Genomic DNA, 21,731 nt, shown 5'->3' on the forward strand with positions numbered 1-21,731 from the left:
CCTCTCTCTCTCGCTCTCTCTCTCCTCTCTCTCTCTCGCTCTCTCGCTCTCCTCTCTCTCTCCTCTCTCTCGCTCTCTCTCTCCTCTCGCTCTCTCTCCTCTCTCGCTCTCTCGCTCTCCTCTCTCTCTTGCTCTCTCTCTCGCTCTCTCTCTCCTCTCTCGCTCTCTCTCCTCTCGCTCTCTCTCCTCTCGTTCTCTCTCCTCTCTCGCTCTCCTCTCGCTCTCCTCTCTCTCTCGCTCTCTCTCCTCTCTCGCTCTCTCGCTCTCCTCTCGCTCTCCTCTCTCTCTCGCTCTCTCTCCTCTCTCGCTCTCTCGCTCTCCTCTCTCTCTCGCTCTCTCTCTCTCTCTCTCCTCTCTCTCTCTCCTCTCTCTTGCTCTCTCTCCTCTCTCTCTCGCTCTCTCCTCTCTCTCTCTCCTCTCTCCTCTCTCTCTCACTCTCTCCTCTCTCTCTTGCTCTCTCTCCTCTCTCTCTCTCCTCTCTCCTCTCTCTCTCAGCTCTCTCCTCTCTCTCTTGCTCTCTCTCTCCGCTCTCTCTTCTCTCTCGCTTTCTCTCTCTCTCTTCTCTCTCGCTTTCTCTCTCTCTCTTCTCTCTCTCTTCTCTCTCGCTTTCTCTCTCTCTCTTCTCTCTCGCTTTCTCTCTCTCTCTTCTCTCTCGCTTTCTCTCTCTCTCTTCTCTCTCACTTTCTCTCTCTTCTCTCTCTCTCGCTTTCTCTCTCTCTCTTCTTCTCTCTCTCTCTCTCTCTCTCTCTTCTCTCTCTCTGTCAAAATAAATAAACATTAAAAGGTAACTGTGCTTCGATTTGAGGCAAGGTTATTCAGCAATATTGAAAAAGTAACTCTCAAGAATGGTACTAAAGAACAATTGATTATTTCTAAAATGTAAAAACACTGGGTTTCAACCATTTAATTTTGAAAGAGACAGAGAAAGAGAGAGAGAGAGAACACAAACAGAGGAGGGGCAGAGAGAGGGGGAGGCACAGAATATGAAGCAGGCTTCAGGCTCTGAGCTGTCAACACAGAGCCCAATGCAGGGCTCAAACTCACGATCTGTGAGATCATTACCTGAGCCGAAGCTGGACGTCCAACCAACTGAGCCACCCAGGCGCACCAACCACCATAATATATTTTAGTAATATATAACATCCTCAAGCACTTAATGGCTGTAACAGTTTGCTCATCTCTCTAGTGGACAGCACAGGACCTACTAACCACACAAATTTGTCATAAGAAAATAAATCTAAGAGTATCCTTTATTTTTAAGTATAATCACAAGACTACTGTAAAGCTTCCGGTCTTTTTTACATGGATAACTAACCTGTTAGAAGAATTAAATGGAATCAACCAAGACCTCAATTCATTATTATTTTACCCAATATTCTTCTAAACTAATACATTTTCAGCTTGTATTTCATATTCCAGCTGTTAATCGGCCCATTTTTTTGTAAATGAAGAAATCATTTAATTGGGAAAAATATGTATCAACCTGATAATCTCTTTTTCTAATACTGAGTTTTAAGGCTTTCAGATATTTATTTGCAATTTCTGGGATATCTTTCATAATTTTTTCACAGTTAATTCTACTTTGAAAAGAGTAAAATGAATGAAAATATTCCAGCTATAAGCAACATATGCTTTACTTTCAAACATTATCACTGATCTAACTAAAACCTCAGAGATTTTGAAACTATCCCATTTCACTTATTTTTAAAAGTTTATTTATGTATTTTGAGGGGGGAGAGGGAAAGAGAATCCCAAGCAGGCTCCACACTGACAGGGGCTCAAACTCACAAACCTCAAGATTATGACCTAAGCCAAAATCAAGAGTTGGACGCTTAATCAACTGAGCCACCCAGACACCCTTTTATGCCATTTTATTATCATTTTCCATCACAATTTAAATATTCAAAATGCTTTTGATTAAAGCTCTACCCCTCTGGGATCAGTAAGAAACACAGATATCAACTATGGACCACTTTAATTACTCAAACATACTAATACCTAATTTACTGCATCATAGCTGAGTTTACTTAAAATTAAAAACAAAGGGGCAACAAATTGGTTTTCCAATATATTTTCCTTCACAGTCTAATGGACTCCTAGCGATGATATACCTAGAGACATCATCCACAAAATATTATATGTCATTCAGCACTAGAATGTGGTGGATGCATTTCCCAGCTGTTTAAACAATTTAATGCCCCATGAGTCATTCAATATGATTTATTGTGACTGTATAGGCCTAAGATGTTATGTTTCCCCCACTTAGATTAAAAAAAAAAAATCTGAGTAAAATAACTGAAAAGAAATTCCCAGTTATCTAGACAAGGGTTGGTTATACTCAAATGCTCCTGAACAAATTTGGTGTAGAACCTCATCACAACATAAATCTTGAATAACATGATTAGATTATACTTCTTTATTTAAATTTCATAATCAAGTGAGAAACTATATTACTTAACTATGATGAGAAATAATATTCATTTTATCTTAACAAATCAACTTCTGTGAGATAAAATATATAAATCAACTATTTTCCATGAAGTTAAAATTGTCATAAATTATGAAAGGACATGAAAGATTAGTACAAAACGCTAAATTATGGTAAAGGATAAATCAGGCCATGGACACACACAAATATTGTCTTTAATGTTCTGGACGTCTTCCTATTGTCTAAGTGGGTGAATAGGGGACAGTTATATCCAATTATTTCAGTCATCCAAATGACTGAAATGAATCAACACGATAAAAATGACATCAATTTGTTACTGATTTGTTCAAATTGTCCTGAAAATATTTGGTGTTCTATGCTATCTGAACTGAGAATAATGTAGAAGACATCAAAGAGAGACAGTAAATTCCTATTTCCTCCGTCCCTCCCTGTCTGTCTGTTTGTCTGTCTCTCTCTCTCTCTCTCTCTCTCTCTCTCTCCCGCCCTCCATTTCCCCACCACCCACCATACCACTGTTAGCTTTTCAGGCTACTGGAAAGTATTAACATATTTATTTGTTTGGGATTTCTGTTGGGACAAGCAATTTAAAAGTTCTCCAACAGGAAATAAAATATTCCAACAGTATTATCTTAATGTTAATATAATCATCTGGAACACAGTGTTAATGTATTATGTGTATCCTCATAATGTTTGTATACTATTACTGGTAACTTTTTACTCATGTAGTAAGTTTTCATTTACTTATTTTGCTGTGTATTACTTTCATGTACAAAGTACTGCCTCACTGTCCCTTAAAGATTTGTTCTCTACAGTAGCAGTGATAAAACTAAGGATGTCTCCAGACACTCTGGTCGAGTCAACTTTAACTCAAATGCATTAAAGTATATTAAAGTGGCATTGGATAGTTAAGGCTAGTTGTATCATGTATCCGCCCATGGAAAAGAAAAGTTGTAAAAGAACCTCTTTTTCACTTTTAGATAGCAACAACTTGTAATATCTCTAAAGGCTCTCTGCCATAGACAATAATCTAAATCAATTTAAAAAATGTACAAATAACATATTATTTTATTAGGTCCAGGATAAAACCTAAAAATAGTCAAGCATATCCTAGTAAGTAGCCTTACTCTAATAACATGCAGGCTAGGAATATGTTGATCACATTTCTCTGGACGTCTCTATCAGCCATCAGTTTTCCTAAAGCCTCATTATGTATCAATGCTAGTGTCTGTTCTAAGCTATACTAATACAAGTATATATTTAAACTAACAGCACTTCCCAAACTCCTTTGTTAAAAGGTTGCACTCAAGACACATGAAGTAAACGAGATGTCAACACTAAATTTGCTAATGTACCCTGTTTCTTTGCTAATATGACACCATTTCTAATTTGTGCATTCCAAGTACAATCCACTGCAGTTCAAAATTAAAGAAATATTTTCATTATTATTACATTTAACACTATTAAATGATATATAATGGTTTTAATGATCAAATTTTAATGTTTCCTTAAAAAAGAAATCCTGGAAAAAGTAGTCTCCTGCTGATATAATAGGAACATTATTTTGCTATTATCATATCTGCATAAGCAGATGATCATACTTTCCATTTTCCATAACAGAATAACTAGACTAAAACATGTTTTTCCAAGAAACTCACCATTTAGTTTTAGATAGCAACAATTTGTAGTATATCTAAAGACTCTCTGCCAGAGACAATGATCTAAATCAACAAAAAAATTATACAAATAACATATTTTGTACAAGTTACTTTGTCATCAAAAACACAATGGCTGTTTTTATTTATATGTACTACTAAAATACTTTTTTTTTTTTTAATATGTGGGAAAAAGAACATTTAACACTGCAGACAGTTTGGTTCTAAAGAATCTGAGACACTTATAATAAAAATTTCTAGTTGAAGTCATATTCATGGGGAACACCAATAGATTCCAATCTCATTACAGTTTCTGGAAGAAAAGGTATTCTACAGTAGGTTCTAGATAAAAATCAATTCAAATGATACGAAATGAATGTGCATGTGTGTAAGAAGTTCTAGTTATTTCAGTCAACAATATCCTTCTAAATTTGGCATAGTTTTTCTCTTTACATGTTAACTTAGCATAAACCACTTACTAATATTTCTTTTTGTTAAGGAATCAAAATGTGATGGTTTTAACAAAGATGAAAGAAAAACACCATTTGCTCAAACAACGGATATCCAAATAAGAGGCCTTAAAAGCATTCTTCTCTTTTAGGTCAAATGCTACATATTTTCCCTTGATTTTCTTTTTCTTTCTTTCTTTCTTTCTTTCTTTCTTTCTTTCTTTCTTTCTTTCTCTCTCTCTCTCTTTCTCTCTTTCTCTCTTTCTCTCTCTCTTTCTCTCTTTTCTTTCTTTCTTTTTTTGAGGGAGAGGGGGGAGGGGGAAGGGGAGGGAGACAGGAAGTAAGGCTCCAACAAGGAGCCCAACATGGGGCTGGATCCCATGTTCAATCCCATGACCGTGAGATTATGACCTGAGCCGAAATCAAGAGGTGGACGTTTAACCAACTGAGCCACCCAGACGTTCCTCCCTTGAAATTTTTTAAAGGCTAATAAACTGCATACATATAAAGTTAAGTCTAAAACCGTTCATTTCAGGAGTGTAACCTTCCAAAAGGCAGTGCTTATTCTTGGAAAAGTAGGCTCTGAAAACAACTGAAGAGTGATGCAGACATTAGCCAAGCAGAAAATACAATCTGTGTCACCATCTTCATGAAGTTAAAATGAAGTGGATTAAAACCGAACTAATTGGTTTGTAAATGTCATTTTGAGGTTACAAATATTTCTTGCAAGCCAGAGTGTTCCTCAAATTTGACTCTCATCATTCATTTTTCAATCCAAAGTTACCCTGGTAAATATGTGAGGGCATTTCACATCATATCGTATATCCCAAATGGAAATGATTTAGAACAGTAATATGCAAAAGATATCTAGAACCAGCACAATTTTTATCCCCATTTTTTTTATTCCTTTAAAAAGAACATCTTTACTTTGTTATTCACATGGAAAAGCTGACAAAGCATTCTCTTAATGCAGAAAGTGCTGTGTGGATTGGCAAACAAACTAATTTGATGAAACTCAGGGAAGCAAACAATAATTGTGGGTATATAAAACCCACAATGCAAGCACTAAGCATGTCTTACAGGGAAATCGTGACAGAAAGTGAATCGTCTGATTCATAATAGGATATATTTTGAAGGAGATAAACCTTTTATAACTATGAGCCTAAAGATGCATAAATTATTAAATAATTTTACCCTAGGAGTACTTATTTTTGCATATGTTAACATTTCAACACACCAGAAACAGCTCCTGAAATTGCTTATGCTAATGCTTACTGCTACTCATTTTAAAAGGCAATTCCTCTTAAAACCAAACCTCAGGCCTCAAAACACCAGTTAAAGCCAAATAAAATATACCAAAGTCAATATATGCAAGACATGAAAACCTCCCAATTATACTTCAATGACTTTTTAATTTATAAATCAACCCAATAAACAAAGCATACATTTAAAATTCTAAACACATTTTTGGCAGGTATTTCTTAAGCCAAATACAACTTCAATCCCCCCAAAATAAAAATCTCCCCAAATATAAAGCAAAATATTTTATTAACCTCCTAAGAAGTATATTAGTTATGAAATGAAAACTGCTTTGGAGAATAGCTGACACCGTTATGTATAAGCTACAGAACCAATATGTGTTTAAATAAAAATATGAACAGCTCAAAGGTAATTACCATACAGAGCATGAAAGAAGTCCATGAATCTCCCATGTGAGATACACTGAACAAAGTGTTCTAAGTCTTAGATTCTTAGAAATGCTATTCTCTCTTTTGCGACTAACAAATGAGTAAATAAAAATCCTTACGATTCAGTTAGTATTTTTTTTTCAATTATCACTGATAACATCTCTTGAAAGATACTGAAGATTTATGTTGAATCCTCATCCTACTGACAGCCATAAATAAACTGTAATAAACCATTTCAGGAGACAGAATGCTCTTTAAAATGGAAGGGAGCCCATCAACAGAAAGGGTTTTCAGCTCAAAGACTTTATTGGCAAAACAAAACCATAACCAGGGGTTTGATCTCTATTAATCAGTTTGTATTCCTTGTTATACTTGGTTGACATTGAATTGTTGTTTGAGATATTATAATGCTCTAGAGGATATGCATTTCAACATGTACTTCTCATTTAGGAAAACGTATGGAAATGGGTATATCAGGCTATTTTATGCTCTAAAATACATCATTTATGTAACTGCCCTTTTCTGATTACAGGCTTATCAATCTAGTTCCTGATTATGATGTAGATGCCTATTTGGGGTCCCTATTTCACTGATTCAAAGGAGGACTTAAGATCAAAAGCCATTTTGTCACTTAACAAGAAAAAAAATCATTTAAGCCTACGCTTACTATTTTATGAAAGGATAGGGCACATACAAGAATAACTGGAGCATATATCCCAGGTAACGGGAACTGTTTACCATGTATGGATTAATGAAAAATAAAACACTATTAACAGGCGTATCCTTCAAACCCATACACTGTACCTTTTACGCGTAGGGGTTAGAGTTCATATTTTCATTATGTCTGCCCTTATCTACCTCACTGGAGATATAAAAAAAAACATGTGAATCTGTATGGGAGTCAACAGTGAGGTAACCCTCCCCCATCCTGCAAAACAAGGAAATAAGATTGATACAATTTCTGCCTTAGAGCAAACCCGGGGCCCACCGGGGCAGGAGGAATGCTAATTATCTACTGAAGCAACAAAAAGAGTTTACAGGAGTCAGTGCTAAATTATGCATTATTTAAAGCAGAAGAAACATTTCTAATGAACTTAATCTGATTTCAACCTCACAAACACATTTGTGTTATTATCAATTTCCTTCCCAAGTACATGTGCCTAGTAAGAACAATATATTGGTCAATTACATGTGACTATTCTGGTTCTTGTGGTAGTTATGTATCTCATTTAAAATGACTGAATTTTCATTTGGATTGATATATGCGTTTTTGAGTTTAAAATTACCCCTCCCCCCAAACACACACACAATATGCATCTGCTGTCAATAAGATGAGACAATCAGGTCTGCAACACAGAGGATTAGATTCTAGTTGAAGGTAAGTTCACTGAAAGACTATCAAGTGTTTCTGGGCTTTTCCTGATGAGACCTATCACTACCACTCAATCTCGGCAGTTGCAAGTGATTCGATATTCCAAAGACCGTTTAATTATATAACCCTACCCAAATACCAGGTTGTATTATGTCACAGATATCAATCCCACTGATACTGCTTCTCCAAATTCTGGTTTTAAAGTAGGGTAAAGCCTCAGGGAAGTGAGAACAGAGTGTACAATTTCAAACAAGTTGGCAAACAAAAAAAGTGCCTCATAAGCCAGAAGAAAAGCAGAAGTCAAGAATCATTATCCCTCTAATGCATGTGTGTGCAAAGTAGGACTATGTAGCACCAGAGATAAGGATGCTATTTATCTAAGCATAATATAATGAAAACATAAATACAGTGCTGCCTGTCAATTTAAGAAGCAGCAAATGAATAACCATCCAATGGAGGACTTCCCCCAGAGTGACAAATTATAACAGAAGCAGTGCCAGGAAAAGATTTCCTCATTTAAACAGTAAACCATGTTGCCTTTTATAGAGTATATGAATGAAATTGGCAAGAGTAGCTAATTAATTATAGCTGATTAGTCTATCAAATCTCTTGGTAGAATAAGCAAAACATGAACTTTTTATAACTATTTGGAGTCAACATACTTCAAACGTAGTATGCTTCATCCATGAGGCATACACATTCTAAAGGGTTGGAATTTTTTCCCTCAAGTTTCACACTTTAAGATAATGGTATTTTGTGAACTAAAATCATGTAGGACAATTCAGAATATAATGCAAGAAGAAAGAGTATGTTAAATACATCCAGGATACAGAAAAACATACCATGCATAGTTTCTCTTTTGTGCTTAGTTTGTGCAAATTTTAAGTCTGACATGATAAATATTAAACTACACTAAAAACCATGGCACTCGAGAAATGTACCAACCTTCAGGATCCAGCAGTTTCTCTATGCCTAATTGATATTTGGCAATGTTGAACGCATGTTCCAGTCGTTGTGTGGCTGACTGCTGGCAAACCACACTGTTCCAATCAAACAGGTCTGGCCTGAAACACACACACACACAAAGACAAATAGAAATCAATTTACAATTTTCCACAAGATTTTGATTTTTAATTGACAACTCATACCCATCATCCTTAAGAGTTGAATGTTACTCTTCATTACCCCCTCAATAAAGTTTTTCATTGAAACAAGTTGGTTTTTTACTTGAAAAACCTGAAGAAAACAAAGGAGAATTTATTCTACCTTGTCAAGCAACAGAAATGTATTAATCTCACCTAGCCTCGGAAATTTGAGTGCCAGCCATGTGCTGGTAACTTCCAATTTTACAAGCCTAGCCCAGACCTCTTCCCTGAACTCCAGACTCTAGATTCATCTGCTTATTCAGTATTTCCATGAAGAGTCATCACAAGACTCAAGGCTCCAAAACTGAACTTGTAGTATTCATCCCCATCACACCACCCCAAACCCACCTACTTCTCTTATAGTTCTCCCTTCCTCAATAATCAACGACAAGTACAAACTTGCAGTGGCTCACACAGAAACTCTGGAGTCTAGTTTGATGACTCATTCTCGTACAACACTTGGTTGGAAATGTATCCAGAATTTGACCACTTGTCACTATCCTTGCTGCCATCCCCTCAATCCAAACCACCATTTTATTTTGCATGGATTATTTAGTGCATTAACTTTCTAATGGCTCCCTTACTCCCACCCTTGCCCTTGTTAATCTATTCTCAGCAAAGCTGCCAGAGTGATCTGTTAAAATGTTTCATCATAACCTTCTTTTCAAGTCCCTGCTATCGGGGGAGTAAAATTCATTGATTTAACTTTGACATACCAGGCCCTACATGGTCTGCCTCGCCATTAACTCTCTGATTTTATTCCTTGCCTCTCTCCTCACATTCCTCAAAGAGGCTAGGAAGTTTCTGTATTTTCATGTACTGTTCCCTCTGCCTGGAATTCTCTTTCCCCAGACACTGACATGGCTCACTTCTCTACTTCCTTTATGTATTTCCTTAAAAGTCATTATTATGATTATGATTATGATTGTTATTCCCTCCTCTCTCCCCATGTAAAACTGCTCACTCCCAGGGTGCCTGAGTGGCTCAATCAGTTGAGTGTCTGACTCTTGATTTTGGCTCAGGTCATGATCTCACGGTTCGATAGAGCCCCCACATCAGGCTCTGCGTTAAGAGCACAGAGCCTGCTTGGGATTCTCTCCTTCCCTCTCCCTGCCCCTCCTTCTTCTTGCTCTCTTTCTCTCTCCCAAAATAAGTGGAAAAAACATTTAAAAACAAATAAATAAAATTGCACACTTCCTAATCAAACTTATACATATACTAATTTCCTATCCCTTTCTTTCTCATCAGCACTTACTACTGTTTAATATTTTATATATTTTAACCAATCTTGTCTATGTATCTGTTTCCCCCACTAGAATGCAGAATAAAGGTTTTTTTCACTGCTTTTGTTCACTTCTAGAAACGCAAGCCTGACACATAGGAGATGGTCGATAAATACTTGTTGACTAAATATTTGTTGATTCAATAAATTTCGTTGACATGGAAGCAGCAAATGGATGACAATATACTATAAGAATATCAATTTACTTAATAATAGACAAAACAAAAAGGAGTATGAGAGGGAATTCTTATCCTTTAAGGGCTTAAAACCTAATAAGGAAAAAATACCCACATCATAGTAAGTTAAAATACATTGTAAATGTGAAAAATAGAGAAGGTTTTCTAAAATCTGAAGAGGTCAAGAAATTTTTGAGGCTTAAGAGAATCTTCAATCATGGTTTGCAACGAGATTTAAGAAGTTTTTGAGAATAGAATTCTGAGTTGTAATGATATTTAAAAAATCAAACTTCTTACACCAGGAAAAAAGCAGAATGTGCTTAGTTGGTCAAAACTCACAGGCTTGCCTCCACAGAGAGATTTTTACCATCGAGAAGCAGTGGGAGACAGGGTTAGGAAGGGGGACTGGGAGGAGGTTGAGAAAGGTCTTGGCCGTTGAAGGAATTACCATTTACCCCTACAACAATGGAAACCACTCATCAACGGATTCTTCACCTTTTCTGGATCACAGACACCTTTGAAAATCTGATGAGCACTAGAAAACGTGTATCTATACAAAAACCTGTCCGTATCTTTAAACATACTTTACATAGAATTTTAAGACAATGGGGTCTGTCAATGGACTCCTGCCTCAGAACTCACGCTCTGCAAGGTAGGAAATTATAAAGGATGGGCTTAGCTGTTATTTTCAAAAACCATAAATGAAAATAAACGGACAACTCTCTCATTGGACTCGCATTTCCTTTTCCTTTCTTGATGCTACCCTGATTAACTTACCAGAATTTTGTTCACTTCTTAGCAAGTCTAACCTGCCCTCTCTACTCCATGTTACCCAAAAAGCTATAATACTTTAAAACCTGAAATTTGTATAACCTGCGAGCTTACTCGAGTGTGGAAAGACTATAAGAAATAACAATGATAGGGGCGCCTGGGTGGCTCAGTCAGTTAAGCGTCCAACTTCGGCTCAGGTCACTGTCTCACGGTCCGTGGGTTCGAGCTCTACATCGGGCTCTGGGCTGACAGCTCAGAGCCTGGAGCCTGCTGTGGGTTCTGTGTCTCCCTCTCTCTCTGCCCCTCCCCTGCACTCACTCTGTCTCTCTCTCGACCAGTATTTCCTTCATCACATTGTTACCCAGGGGCTATGGACAGAAATGAGGTGAACAGGAACACAGAGTGAGGTGTACATTGCTACAGAGGTTCCGTTTCTTTGGATGATTGTTCAGTGTGTAGGTGATCATCGTATTACACAAGAAAGTAAAAGATTTAAAAGAAACATCTCCGTTCTTTTCAAAAGAGAAATCATAAATTCTATACTATTTGCGGAAGTTTTAACTTCACTCTGAAATCTCTGCTCCACCTTCTTTTCTCCATCCTTCAGCAATCCAAGTGGAAAAGAATATAGGTAGGAGAGTGTGAGAGACTAGTTTTCTCACCTACAGTACAGTCAACAGAGTTAAATGAGTATAATGAAAAAACAGAACTGCTTCCTCATTCTAACCCTTTTTTCCTTCATCCCCTTCTCCTCTTGGTCATGAACTAATCACCTATTCGAGCCTCAGTGTGTTCATTTAAAAAAGAAGGAAATGTACTGAATGGCCTTGGAGGTCCCCTCTAGTATTAAGATTAATCTGTTTTAAATGATTAAAATTCATCATTAATTAACATTGTAAGCAACTATGATCTCCAAATGCATAAAGAATTGTAAGACTAAGCAAATGCAGAAGAAAGCCGCACACCTTCCCATGCTAACCCAGACCTGAACTCATAGATAAGAACGTGCAACCAAGGATTACCAACCTTTTGAGGAAATGAACATCTTGAGTAAGATAACATAGCCCAGTAGATAAGCAGAGTCCTCTGTAAATGCAAATTCTGGCTCTACCACATATTAGCCAAATGGTCTTAGGCAAATAATGCAACCTCTTTGTGCCTCAGTTTCCCATTATGTGCAATGGGACTAATTATAGTATCAAATTACTTTGATACTATTACTAACGAAGTATTACTTAGTTCTAAAGTTAATTGTATGTATGAAATAACAATACTGCATTTTCAATTTATAGGCTCATGCCAAGAACACCTATAACTTATATTTGCAAATGTTACAAACACTGTTGATGGGAAAATAATGAAACAGGAGGGTGGTGGGTAGGATGGGCAAAGGGGAATGAGAAAAACAGGCTTCCACTTATGGAATGAGTAAGTCATGGAAATAAAAAGCACAGTCGGGGGAATATCGTCAATGGTATTGTAATCACGTTATATGGTGACAGATGGTATCTACACTTGTGGTGAGTATAGTATGAGTTGTCGGATCGCTATTTTGTACACCTGAAACTAATGTAACATTGTGTATGAACTATATTCAGAAAATATTTTTTAAGAATACTATAACAAAATGGAAGGTGGAGAGAAGAGAGTGTGATCTTCTGTATCAGGTACTCAACAAATCTTGCCTAAACTTTAAAAAAAACATTTTTTTAACGTTTATTTTTGAGACAGAGAGAGACAGAGCATGAATGGGGGAGGGTCAGAGAGAGGGAGACACAGAATCCGAAACAGGCTCCAGGCTCTGAGCTGTCAGCACAGAGCCCGATGCGGGGCTCGAACTCACGGACCGCGAGATCATGACCTGAGCCAAAGTCGGCCGCTCAACCGACTGAGTCACCCAGGCGCCCCGTTGTCTAAACTTGATGAAACAAGGGGCGCCTGGCTGGCTCAGTCAGAGGAACATGTGACTCGTGATCTTGGGGTTGTGACTTTGAGCCCCACACCGGATGTAGAGATTACTTAAAAATAAAATTTGAAAAAAAAATTATAAACTTGATGAAAAAAAGTACACCAATACCACTTAAACTATTGCAGGCAACAATTTTAAGAATGAAATGATTACATTGTAGTAATCAAATTAGGAAACAGGGATAAGAGATAATATTTGTGGGCTTCGCACTAAGAAGCAAATCTACCTCCTATCAGACATTAATCAGGAAATGAAACATGTAATTATGAAAACCATCAGAAAGATAAAAGTTGCTGACAGTAACCACTTCCAGGAAATGGAGGGTGACTGGGTGGGGTTGGGGTCACGAAGACACATTTTGTTTTGTTTTCCTTTGCCCCCCACCATGTCTGATTTTTTTTTAACTATGTCCTATGTTACTTCTTTGGTAATACATTAAAATGATGGATTAGGAAGAAAATGTAATTGTAACATCATACTTACAGCAACTTATCTGTATATTCTGAGCTATTTCTAATGAATTAACATTTAGTATTCCCACAAAAGTAGAGTCTGGCCTCCACTTAACTGCACTGTAGTGGACTCTGTATTTTAATATAATACTTCTCATTTCCTACATATTCAGATAAAATTTAGCCTTAAATAGATATAAGGCAAGCAATATCCTAACCTTTTGCAAGGCTCTTTGTCAATCCCTATGCTCTTTATTAAGTGCATGCCTTTGTTGTATATAGCTTAGTCACTCAATTATTGAAATCAGAACACCTCATGACATTTCTAAGTGTACCAAAGACAATCACCTTGGAACAGAAATTTCAACCATTTTTTTTCTTTAGATAAACAATATGAACATCTGTCAAAGACAAAAAGGAGACAGAGATGATTCATGAAAGAGCATTATCAACTGTGAGAAACCTCTTGAAAAGTAACTATGTTATGTATGAAAAGGTAGTTACTGATGATTCATTCACTATGACAAGAGAGAATATATAAATGATATTTTGAGAAAGAAAGAGTGGGTCAGGGACAGATGCTGCAGGGCAATCTGGAAATGTTTACTGTATTGCAAATGTATTCAGAAATCATGACATATAATATTAACAAATGTAGTGTGTGAACATGCTGACAGGACTGAAGTCTTCCACTTGAAAAGAAAATGCTAAAGAGCCAACAAGGACCACATAACCTGATCCTCGGTATTTCTGTTCATTTGCCAACGTGTACATGAACAGCAAGATCAATATGTTCAGGCCCTTACTGTGAAGCATGTGGCTGCATAAATCAGCACTGACTTATAATGCAGAATGAATGCCTCTATCCCTTCTCATCTAGCTGTATCGAAGCTATGCAATATTTTTCTTCGTATCATACTTAGGAAAAACAACGTGTTAACACTGCTTAACATGCCAAATGAGCGTGAGTTTGCCTCCTTTTGAAAATCGGGTTGCTGAGTCATTCACCTGGAAACCCAGTCTGGTTGGGGTTAATTAAATCCAGCTGGAGCACGACACCTGACAAAGATGCTTATTGAGAGAGCATTTGTTCTTGGATGGAGCTTTACCATGAAGAAAATTTATATTCTGGACTTTTCTAGACACAAGATCGGCATAGGGAAATGGGAGACTCGTCAAGAAAAGAAAGATCAAAGTGAGAAAAGATAAGCTGCATTGAAAATCAGGGCAGATGCAGTCCAGTGGCATTTCAAACACGGTTAATAAGGGAATGTATTTGACCCTGGGGATTGGGCCTGATAAAAGAGATGGGTAATAGGAAAACCAAAGTAGATATCCTTTGCACTCAATGTGTTATACGTAAAATATATATATATATATATATATATATATATATATATATATCTTACATACATACGAATGCATTATTTATATGTATTTACCACGTTGTTTTGCTTTGTCTTGAACTGTTAATAATTCCTTTACTAAGCATCTTGATACAAGAAAAAGCAAACTATTTTGTTATCTTAGAAAACGTAATAGTGTTTGGAATACAGTTAAGAGTATTTGGTTCACTATAACACAATGAGTTCTTTTTATGATGACCCACACAACTCTCTCATGCTTTCCAGCAATTGCTCTGCTATTCCAGAGCAACTGTTTCTTTTGATATTCTAAACACTGATTCATGGAATTGTGGTCTGCTCTTTGCCTTGGTTGCTAAGATGCTCAAAGCCTCTTTCAACCTCCAAATTAAAACACACACACACACACACAAATACACAAAGCCTTATGTATTTGCTATCTAAGTGTATATCTGACAAGAGAAATGTTACTTTTTCACATTATTAATCTGATGATAGTAATTAATTTTACTACAGCCATTCACATGAGATTTGGAACCATTCTAGCTCTGAAGTTTTGGCCCATACTAACAATTATTTGTGTAAAAAGACCAACTCCATTCTTAGCGAAGTTAGAATACAACCTTGATTTTCCGGCAGAGTCCCAACTTCAAACATGTTGGCCCCCTCCTGCAACCGTATTCATGCTCCTGTATTTTAATATTTCAACCATTAAATGACATATCACATAAAAAAGACTCTTCTTATTTAGGGCATTCCAATGGAGAGCCAGATCAATATGATTAAATACATTAACATATAAACATGTTAAATAGTAGGAAATGAGCCAGAACGGCACTGGAGAAAAAGATTTAAGTCTCTAAATCAATACTTACAAAAATTAGTATCTCAGTAGTCGCCTTACCTATGACTGTGGATGAGAGCATTTAAAGCCAGACCATCAGACCAGCTGGTGGTGAAGTTAATGACATTAACCTGTGGATAATTACGAGTTGATTGTCGGACCCAGCTCAGGAGAATCTTTTCACTGTTGGTTTGTTGCAATCCAGCCATGATATTTTTCATTACATTTTTGACCTATGTGTGGAAAGAAATTTTCATGAGAAAATGCATTCCCTGAACAAGAACCACACAAACTTAAACGTAAATGTCCTAATCTTCAAAAATAATAGGAATTTTAGGGTCAATTAGTAGTGAGGAATAATAGATTCTACCAGGACAGAGTCTGTCCTAATTAGGAATGTATTCTTATTGGTTGGTGTCACGATACGCCATTTATTGCACACGTTTAATATCACTCCCAGATTCTGCCACGTTAAACTATTAATTTTGTGCTTTTCGAATTGCTCATCTTCTAACTTTCAGTGGATATGCTAGAGAAGAGTGTACAAAAACATCAGATTTGTTATCGACCAAAGGCTTAAAATAAGATTACTGGCTTTTTTATTTTTTAAGTTTATTTATTTATTTTGAGAGACAGACAGTGCAAGCAAGGGAGGGGCAGAGAGACGGACAGAGGATCTGAAGCGGGCTCCGTGCTGACAGGAGAGCGCCTGATGTGCGGCTGGAGCTCACGAACCGGGAAATCATGACCTGAGCTGAAGTCAGACACTTAACCGACTGAGCCACGCAGGTACCCACATTAGTGGCTTTAAGGAAGAAAGAATGGCACAGTGGCTAAGAGAATGAGCTTACTTTCTTTAAACCTAGGTTCAAATTTTGCCTCAGCTATTAACAAATTGTGTTAATTGGGCCATTGAACCTTTTTTAGGCCTCTGTTTTTTATACATACAAGGCTGTTTTAAGAATCAAAGGACAGCTATACTAAAATAAAATCCCTAGGTTTATAACATAACTTAAAATAATGCAAATTATGTGTACTGACCAAAAGGAAAAACAGAACAGGATAAATGAGTTTGCCTTTTTAAAATAAATAACAAGAAAAATCAACAGAAGTAAAAGTATTTATCCCTAAAAGCTGTGAAGGTATTGCCTTGGGTTTTGTTTTGTCTTTGTTTTGTAGTCAGTCTGGCTTCATTTGTTAAAGCTTTTTTTTTTCAGGAAATAGATTCACATGTAAGAGAAGAATAAAAGTTACAAATGCCCAAAACATGGGTCCAAAACCTTGGCTCGTTTATGAGGCCTCTTGGGTCACGGGAAATGACACTGAAGAAGCCGCTTTAGTATTAAAAACCGTGTCACAAAATCCCACTGAAGATACATACACTGTAGAGGTCCCGAGGTGAACACAGAATACACATCTTACCTCCCCAGAGGTGGTAAGAGACCTGGCCCGGTGTCTAGAAGCAGAGTGCTGGTGGCCCCCAGGAAAAGAGCATTTGTCTGGGCCACCCAGGATGCTGTCACTGTTATTTCACGGTTATTTCTTGATATTTTGGACCTGGTAAGCTAATCTATGAGCTTTTCTTTCAAACTGTCTTGGAAGAGTCATGTCACCTGAAGCAGATGTGGTCTCCAAAAATGCGAGGTGTCACTTACGGTCACCGAGACCTACTCTCTCTTAGATGACAGGGCAAAGTCACTTTTCTTCCTGCCTCGAGAATGAAGAGGGACCCGGTACTCCTTGAACAAAAGAATCTTGGAAGGATCATTCTGGACAAAGCACGCGGCACGAGCAAGGGGCGCCAAATGCAGACGAAAACAAAGCGACTTGTCCTCAAACCCCCACACTCCCTCCCCCTACATCAAGAAGCGCTGCCTGTGATGGGGGTGACAAGGTTCCGTCTGCTTTGTCCCCTCGTGCTCCTTTTTGCCAGAGAGCTTAAGGGCTTCGGGCTGTGGGGCAGACGTGGAGAGAAGGGGCTGAGCGTTCAAGAGGCCCTCAATCGCAGAGCAGGTGGGTGGCGCCGCAGGGCTGAAGGCCGGCCGCTCCGTCGGCAACTTCCACCGCTGCTCCTGGCGAAGTCACAGCCCCCGTCCCAGCACACGGTGTCCCCTGGCCACACTCCAGTCACAGGGGGCCGGAGTAATGACCCGTGTGGCGCGGGTGGCCCGGGCACTGGCAGGCCTTCCGTCAGACGGCGTCAGCCCTTTCTTTCGATGCCTTGTTGGCTGTCGCCTGCAGAGTCTCCCGGTGCGAGGAATTTGGCCGCCTCGTTAAAGGTCACGTAGAAGTCCCTTGCAAGCACGATGATGGTAAAGACGCCAGGGACCCCATCTGAGGGCCAAGTCTGAAGAATTGGCGACAGCTGCAATGGAGACGGCGAGGTAGACGAGAACGGCCCTGACACGGCGTCGGAAGTCCACCGTGAGCCAGCGCATGTCCTACCACTGTTGTTCGGCAGCAGGCCCTGGGCGAAGCAGAAGAGGGCCAGCAGGAGTCCCGCAGGTGAGCGGGCAGGAAGGCAGCTGCTGAGGAGGCCACACAGCAAAGGTGACAAAGGACAGCTCGACCCCGCCAGCAGGAGGCAGCCTTTGAGCGACCAGATACAGCACGCAGGCGTGAGGGCGGAGCCGGAAGGTCACCAGGCTCCAGGGCCGTTTTTTTTGGTCAGGGTCAAGGTCTGTGGGCCACAAGGTGGCTGGCTGCGAGAGCCGAAGCTCCGCCTCCCTCCCTCTCTCCCAGAAGCCGGAAGGGAAGTGGAAACCCAGACCACGGAGGAGAAAAAGGCCAGATTCCTGGTTTTATTTTTATTAGTTTCTGTACATTTGATTCTTGCCATGGCTTTGTGCAAATGCCGTTCAGCGGGTTGTCGTATTTCATTGCTTCCTTCTTCTAACTCGTCTCATGCAGAAATCCATTCTAAACATTTCTCTAGATTTCAAGAATGCGGTGACACCACATTATAGAACAAACTGTCTACAGAGCATAGTAAAGGCATAATTATGAGGCTACTTTTTAAATATAAGTCAGGGGGGCGCCTGGGTGGCTCAGTCGGTTGAGCGTCCGACTTCGGCTCAGGTCATGATCTCGCGGTCAGTGAGTTCAAGCCCCGCGTCGGGCTCTGTGCTGACAGCTCAGAGCCCGGAGCCTGTTTCAGATTCTGTGTCTCCCTCTCTCTGACCCTCCCCCGTTCATGCTCTGTCTCTCTCTGTCTCAAAAATAAATAAACGTTAAAAAAAAAAAATAATAAATAAATAAAGAAATAAATAAATAAATAAATAAATAAAAGTCAGGCCCCTTATACACCTGAACGAAGTATCTAAGTAAATGTGATTAGTTTTTACCACCAAGGGCTTTCCTTTTGGAAAGCATAAGGTCCATACACTACCAACATGTGATCAGATGATGAATATTTATTGTGTATTCTAAATATGACATTTTATTTTGCTTCCTCATCCATGTAGAAGTTAACCAAGGCCTCAGGGGAAAATACATATTTTAACATCTCCAATGTTAGTCATCTTTTTATGAAAGAGTTGATGCAAATTTTAGGATAGACTGCTACATCTCACTTTAAAATACTTGAAAAGGATTTGAGATGATGCTTTGTAAATGTGGTAATGATGTGAAGATGTGAGATCTTTGCATATATTTATCACTATCCCTTGATAGCTAAATCTATTATTTAGAGGCAGATTATCCAGTTTTCTTAATTCCATCCTGACCTGTTATTTAGTCAGTTACTCAGTGAGTAAATAGGTCAAAGAGTTATATAAGATGTATCATTTTTCTCACCATATTCTGAAGTTATCAAGTGCACAACCTCCATGTAAAGTGATTGCAAGACATGTACTCTGTGTCCTATGCTGAACCACCGTTGGATTCGGCACCTACCAGATCAGTGGTAGTGATTTGCACTGATCAGGCAACCCTCCCATGATGAATGGGATCCATTTGGAAAGCGCTTGGCCAGGCTGCCCTCTATGCACAAAATGTTACAGGACAACACAGTATTCCAACCAAAACTCCTTTAGCATCATTATGTCATTAATTCAGCTTATCAGTCTCAGCCCCACTGGTATTGTTTCTACTTGGGTGCAAATGTTGCTAAGAAAAAATAATAATAAAGGTCAATGTGAGATAATCAGTTCTTTTCCTACATAAAAAACAATTACCCAGAAATCTTTATTAAGGACCAACCTTCAGACACTGAGCTGGTCCAAAGGTGAGTCTTAAAGGAGAAAACTTTCCCACCCTTAGGACTTAACAGTCCCTAAGAAAGAAAATCAATTTAAACAAATGTGTGTGTGTGTGTGTGTGTGTGCGCGTGCATACAGCTATACATCTGTTTTCAAAAGGAACAAGTTGAAATGTCATTGAGCAGTGGTTTCAAAAAATGACTAGGAGCTAACTGGGCAAAGAAGCTATGACAGGCATGGAGGTGCACCACCAAGAGTGTCCTTCAAGGAAAGGCTCCTTGCTCCATCTGTGAGTCCTCTCAGGGACTACCTGATGTTGGAGAGTCCTGTCACCTAAGGTCAAGCCCTTCCTAAGGCAGCCCGCATCTAGTGACTGCTGAAGAGAAATGGTTTAAACGCTTTGCCATGTCAGCCTCACGCAGAGTGACACTCAAGGATTATTCCAGCTCCCAGTTCCACATGGGGTGCAATACAACTGTGGCTGGGTGTGTATCACACCTCCAGCTCTTCTCGCTCTGGTTACCTTCTCCCTTCCTCAGGTGCAGGTCCCCAAAGCATGCCTTAATTAACGTCCCGCCTGCTGAATTCAATACTTCCTTCCCAGAATCCATCCTGTGACCAAAAGGAGTTAGAGTGGAGGAGCAAGAGTAAAAAGGGGTAGGGACAGTCTTTTACAAGGGAAGGATGTTGTGTGTGAGGACCAGAGCAAGACCTGTCTTGCACACAGAGCATTAGGGAGGCAGGAGTTTACAGCAAGGGCTTTCTTCAGTGCCAAAACCATCTTTTCTCCTGTATGATGTTCAAATAGTAAATAAATACTGCAGGCTAAAGTCGCCCTGGATTTGAGTTTTTCCTTTGACTTAGCCAGCAAAGGTGGGGACATGACCTCTGATAGCACACCACTGTTAGCAAGATATGTTTTTATCTCCAGCTGGTTATCAGAACTCAGCTAACCACCCTACAAAGAAAGGTTTGCACTTTAAAAAGAAGGAAGGGGCCCCTGGGTGGCTCAGTCAGTGAAGCCTCCGACTTCAGCTCAGGTCATGATCTCATGGTCTGGTCCGTGGGTTCAAGCCCCGCATTGGGCTCTGTGCTGACGGCTCTTAGCCTGGAGCCTGCTTCGGATTCTGTGTCTCCTTCTCTCTCTGCCTTTCCCCCACTCACTCTCTCTCTCCCTCTCTAAAATAAATAAATTTTTTTAATCTTAAAAAAAGGAAGAAAGGATGCCAAACATGTGGCATATGTCTACTTCGCAAGTTTGTTCAATGGTGCTTATTCCTCAATATATTATTGAGGAATAATATATTTTTCCTCAATTATTTTCAGGCTAATGATTTTATTTACACGGAAACTGGAAAACCAGTGACAGGAGACACACGGTAAGCATTCCTCAGCTTTTACAAGTTCAAAGGGAAGTCCTCCATGGCACCATTAATAACATAGTATGTGGCACTGAAACAAAAGATTCACATCTTTCCATCTCTTAATGCCATTCTCAATCTGATAGACCAGGAAAGTACATTAGGTTGGCCAGAGTATCCTTTGATCTCTGCTGATATTCAATGGCTTTTGTGACTACTTAACAGGAAGGCAAATGTATACTCTGTGAAAATACCTTCTGGGATTCATTGGGTTATGATGAGGAGTATTGAGCAGGAGGAATTTTTTGGAAGTGAGTTTAGAAGTTTTAAGAGAACCAAGCAGGGTGATAGAAGACAGAGAAGATAAGGAGGCAGAGGCTGAGAAGAGTCTACATCCTTGCAATCACAATACAGTGATTCAAGGACATAAACGCAAGACAACAGACTGTGAGAGGTCTGAGATGAGGAAAGACTGCAAAAGCACTCCTTTTGGTATTCCAGAGTGTGAAAGACCCTCCACATGCTAATAAAAAAAAAAAAAAAAAAAAAAAAAAAAAC

General features: G+C 38.9%; 1 protein-coding gene across 1 annotated transcript in view; it reads right to left on the minus strand.

Annotated features, from left to right (window-relative positions):
* The window catches only part of DMD (dystrophin), a 1,998,908-nt gene that overhangs the window by 1,594,480 nt on the left and 382,697 nt on the right, over nucleotides 1-21,731 (minus strand). The window contains exons 6-7 of the mRNA XM_049644567.1: nucleotides 15,674-15,846; nucleotides 8,556-8,674 (exon numbers count right to left, since the gene is read on the minus strand). Of these exons, the coding sequence (XP_049500524.1) occupies nucleotides 8,556-8,674; nucleotides 15,674-15,846 (292 nt within the window). The remainder of the gene's footprint in view (nucleotides 1-8,555; nucleotides 8,675-15,673; nucleotides 15,847-21,731) is intronic.

Source organism: Panthera uncia, chromosome X, assembly GCF_023721935.1.
Source record: "Panthera uncia isolate 11264 chromosome X, Puncia_PCG_1.0, whole genome shotgun sequence".
Lineage (NCBI taxonomy): Eukaryota > Metazoa > Chordata > Mammalia > Carnivora > Felidae > Panthera > Panthera uncia.